The following is a 5,000-nucleotide window of genomic DNA, read 5'->3' on the forward strand; positions in this document are numbered from 1 at the left end:
GTATTTTTCTTCAATCTTCATCTCTACATTGCTTAAAGGCCTACTTCACCGGTTTGAATATGAAGGTGTATTGAATTCTGAGATCCTATGTAGTATAAATGTGCAAAAAAAATTTAAATCGGTTCATCCTAGCCTGTCTTTTACTGTGACATCACAGTAATATTTACAAAGTAATTTTTTTTAACCCTATATTTCTCTTTCTGTGATGTCACGAGAAAGAGAAATATAGGGTTAAAAAAAACACTCTTTCTGCCTTTTCTCAGGCTAGGATGAACCGATTTAAATTTTTTTCGCACATTTATACTACATAGGATCTCAGAATTCAATACACCTTCATATTCAAACCGGTGAAGTAGGCCTTTAATGGAAATGCTCTTTAATGACAATATTCTTATTGTGAATTTGGTAGAAATGTTGTCAGTAGTTTATAGTATAAAATCAAAATGTTCATTCTACTCAAAAATATGGCCTATAAATAGTAAAACGAGAGACACTGAACATTTGGAGTGGTCTCTTGTTTTTTTTTCCCCAGAACTGCATGTTAATTCATTGTTTCTGTGTTAGTGAATGGCAGCATTAATTAATAAATACATTAATACATTCCTAGTTTCAGTATTCATAACACATTCATAACATATTGTGTGTTGTTGAATTTTCATTTTCATTTTTTTTTTCATTTAACTTTTATTTATCCTCCAGAGACCAATTGAGGGGTGACCCTCATTTTCAATGACGTCGAGTCAAAACAAATTCAAAACAACAATACATACAAAATATTCAATGCAAAAACATCAAATACACAACAAGTGAAGAGAAGAAAAAACAAAACGATTGAAACATTTACAGAGTGGGGAAGAGTGGCAGCAATTAAAAGGCATACAGTACAATATAGTCTAATTAAAACAGTTACAAGTAGAGTTTGGCAGATCCAAGATAGTCTGTTTAAATTGGCCAAAGGATATGAATGTATTTAGTTTAATTTTTAGCTGTAAGGCAGCACGACTCACCCCAGGCCAGCACGATGTATCTGAGAGGGATCAGGTAAAGCAGAACAGTGGCTGAGCAGAAGGCAGTGATGGCCAGCCAGCTCAGGAAAGGCACCGTCCAGTTCATAGTGCTGGGGAGAGGAACAGTACATCAAAACCACTGAATTCTTTAGAATATTCTAATTAAATCAGTTTTACTTGTACGGCCCAATATCACAACTAGACATTTGCCTCAGTGGGCTCCACATTCCATACACAGTCTAAACTGGTATGATAACAAAGGGGGCCACCGTACCTGTTTACAGAACCTAGGCTGTGTTTAAACACTGGAGGAGATATTCACTGATTTTGTCAAAAAGTATTACCCAGAGTCACTGACTACATCTTTAAAGGTGCAGTGTGTAATATGACATCATCAAGAAAGTTCTACAAAGTTCTAGAATGCAACGCTCCCTGGGTAACCCCACCCCTTTAGAATAATAACAGAAGCTACAGTGGCCTTCAAGGACAAGAACAATTCTAAATTTTAAACAATGCACCTGATGACATTCCAACTATGACACTTTCAAGATGGTGGCACTAGGCCTTGGTCCAAAATATGCAGAAATATGGACATATATGAGACCCTTTCTAAGGAAAAAAATAATAATTAAAAACATGTTTTTCAGCTATTATGCACTAAATTAAATGTACTTATGGATATTATAATTACTTTCTACAAAATCTGCTAGGAAATAAAACCCAAAATTCTACACACTGCAGGTTTAATTTGCAAGTTACTAAAGCTGTCATAAATGTGAAGGAGCAGAAGTAGGAAGTTGCATGGAAAGAAAAGACTCAAATGTGTACTTATATAGAACTACTACTTATCATTAAAACATAAATGAATGTATACACATGTGTAAATAGTATGCATAAAGTGTGACCCACTTCTTGATCCTCTCTCCGTACGAAGCGACTTCGTCCAGGACTTTCTGTACGCTGATGAAGACGTCCTGAATCGCATAGAGCTTATCAAAGAATCCCATCGGCTCGGAGTCCTGAAGGGAGACATAGCAATGATAAGAAAAATATACTAAAAAGAACAATACAAATTATTAAAAAATGATTAAAAACGACTCATAATAACCGTTTAAATAAGATAAAATTCAGTCAAATAATAAATACATTTTTTTGGGAGGGAAATGACAAAAATAATGATAATAAAAAATTTAAAAAATAATTTATAATAACAGTTTAAAACAGGATATAAGGTTTTTCAAAGAATCCCATCAGGGAAATATGGGAATCAGAATATTGGAAGATATGGGCTGTGTATGAAATCGCGCACTTCTGTACTTACACTTACTTTTTTGAGTGCACTTTGCGCAAAACCGGAGAGTGTGCCAAAATGCAGTGCACTGTAAGTTCCTCGGCCGTGCACTCAAAACGGTCTAAAACTTGAGTGTGGAGCGATGGACACTTTCCACACTCAACGGCCGCCATCTTGCCTACGTAGCGGAGAGGACGGAACATTAAAATCAAAATAGAGGAGCTTGAAGCAACTGTGGAGACGGACGCGCTCTACAAAAGTTAAATTACACATTTGTTTAGTTTTTCCGTACAACTACACTGTTTTAGACTGTATCCGACCGTTTAAAAAAAAAATACCACCGAAGAAGAACCTTCAAAATGCAAAGTCATTTCCGGTAGGTGCGCGACGGCAGTTGGGACAGTGCACTGTAGAAATGAGAGCACTGCGTCTATAAGTAAGTGTACTGTAGGGATAATAAAGTGCACTCAATGTAAGTGCACTTACGTGAGTGCGCGATTTCAGACACAGCCATGGATATGAGATGTAATATTAAATACACAATTAGGATGCAAAAATGAGATACACCTAAGAGAACTATTGATAATAACAGTAAAGAAAATATACAAAAAAACATAAAATTTGTGTTTTAATCTGAAATGCATAACTACAGCTGTATGTATTGACCCATGGTACCTATTAATTGTATTATTCACTGTATCTCTATCACTGCATTTATTGTATTTAGTATCTTTGATTGTATTTTAAAGCCTGACGTCCTGAATCGCATAGAGCTTATCAAAGAATCCCATCGGCTCGGAATCCTGAAGGGAAACGTCATTATAATAATATTAATAATACAAAATATATTAAAAATAAACTTTAACTGTATCGAATCTTTCATACAAGATTGCAGGGCTTAATAATAAAATAGAAATTAATTATAAAAATAAAAGCAGGGGTAGAGTTACGTAAGAAAACAAAATTTCAAAACAAAACACATATAGGAAGTCAATAAAAAGATAAAATGAAATAAACTATTAATGACATTAATCATATAATTTAATTTAATTAATAATAATTAAAAATGGTTCATAATCACAGCAAATGTGCCGCAAATCACAAAGCTATTGGCGTGAGCAAAACATTTTTTGTGGATCGTATCAAAGTATTTTTATTTTATTTTATTTTATTTTATTTTATTTTATTTTATTTTATTTTATTTTATTTTATTTTATTTTATTTTATTTTATTTTATTTTATTTTATTTTATTTTATTTTATTTTATTTTATTTTATTTACTTTTATTTTATTTCTTTATGTGACTGTCTGTTTATTTATTGTGGTCTCTATATGTCTTGTATCACTTAGTGGTTCCTTGTATTGGCTCACATAACATAAAATAAAATAAATATGAAAAAAAAAAAAAAACTATTTTAAAATGTACGACGATGCTACCGACCTTATCCTCTTTCTCGTCTTCTTCATCTTCCCATTCAAACATGGCCTCCATCGACTGAGGCAGAGGAGGAAGAATTAGGCAAAACAATGAACTTTTAATAAAAGACAAGATGCTCATTACTGCAATAGGGGTGTCACAATTCTTAATGTTTTGCTTTTTTTTTTTTATTATTTATCTTTTCATCACAGATGGCTTTTGAAGAAGGACAACCATTCTGTGTGTGTGTGTGTGTGTGTGTGTGTGTGTGTGTGTGTGTGTGTGTGTGTGTGTGTGTGTGAGTGAGTGAGAGAGAGCGATAGAGAATGTGAGAGAGAGAAGGAGAAAGAGAGTGTGTGAATGTGTTTATGTGTGTGTGTGAGAGAGAGCGAGAGAGTGTGTGTGTGTGTGTCTGTGTGTGTGTGTATGTTAGTGAGTATGTTAGTGTGTGTATGTTAGTGTGTGTGTGTGTGTGTGTATGTTAGTGAGTATGTTAGTGTGTGTGTGTGTGTGTGTATGTTAGTGAGTATGTTAGTTTAGTGAACAGCCCCCCCCCCCCCCCCCTCACCGTTTCGTTTGACTCTCTGCTTGAACTGAACACATAGTTCCAGACCAGCAGCAGCATCACAAACAGAGGGATCATGTAGAGCTCAAAGTTCCACACCACAACCACGAATAACTGGGGGAAGAAAGACAGAATATGTTATTACACACACACACACAGACACAGACACAGACACACACACACATACACACACACACACACACACAGACACACACAGACACACACACAGACACACACACACACACACACACACACACACACACACACACACACACACACACACACACGCAGACAGTAATTTTTTTGTTACATTTTTTTGTGGAAAAAAAGGAAAAAGAAAATAAAAAATGTGCGACCGTATTTTTTGCCTAATTTGTTGTATTTCTTTGTGTGTTCGTGTCTATCAACATTTTGTGAAGAAAAACAATATTTGTTCAAATATAGACCAATATTCATAACTTCTGTGCTACAAAAACCTTATTTTAATTTGTCATGTAAAGTACACAGAAACAGACAGATCTTTTTGATGTATTATGGCAGTGTGTGAGTGTTGCTTCTTGTGCATATTTTGAATCATGTGCAGAGAATGTCTCATTTAATCCTCTTAACAGAAGTATTCATTATTTAATAAAACACAAACAAACTATTTATATTTTCAAATTTTGGGTTAAATGAAATGTTATGGTGATTTGCATATTTTTACATATAGTATTCTGGCTG

General features: G+C 34.2%; 2 protein-coding genes across 2 annotated transcripts in view; both read right to left on the bottom strand.

Moving 5' to 3' along the window:
- cldn5b (claudin 5b) overlaps positions 1 to 5,000 on the bottom strand; it is a 168,892-nt gene that overhangs the window by 39,728 nt on the left and 124,164 nt on the right. The window lies entirely within an intron of this gene.
- LOC307265150 (multiple C2 and transmembrane domain-containing protein 1-like) overlaps positions 1 to 5,000 on the bottom strand; it is an 86,854-nt gene that overhangs the window by 4,305 nt on the left and 77,549 nt on the right. The window contains exons 15-18 of the mRNA XM_080046759.1: positions 4,284 to 4,394; positions 3,740 to 3,793; positions 1,917 to 2,026; positions 1,008 to 1,117 (exon numbers count right to left, since the gene is read on the bottom strand). Of these exons, the coding sequence (XP_079902885.1) occupies positions 1,008 to 1,117; positions 1,917 to 2,026; positions 3,740 to 3,793; positions 4,284 to 4,394 (385 nt within the window). The remainder of the gene's footprint in view (positions 1 to 1,007; positions 1,118 to 1,916; positions 2,027 to 3,739; positions 3,794 to 4,283; positions 4,395 to 5,000) is intronic.

Source organism: Ammodytes marinus (genome assembly GCF_949987685.1).
Source record: "Ammodytes marinus genome assembly, chromosome: 18".
NCBI classification, from domain to species: Eukaryota; Metazoa; Chordata; class Actinopteri; order Uranoscopiformes; family Ammodytidae; genus Ammodytes; species Ammodytes marinus.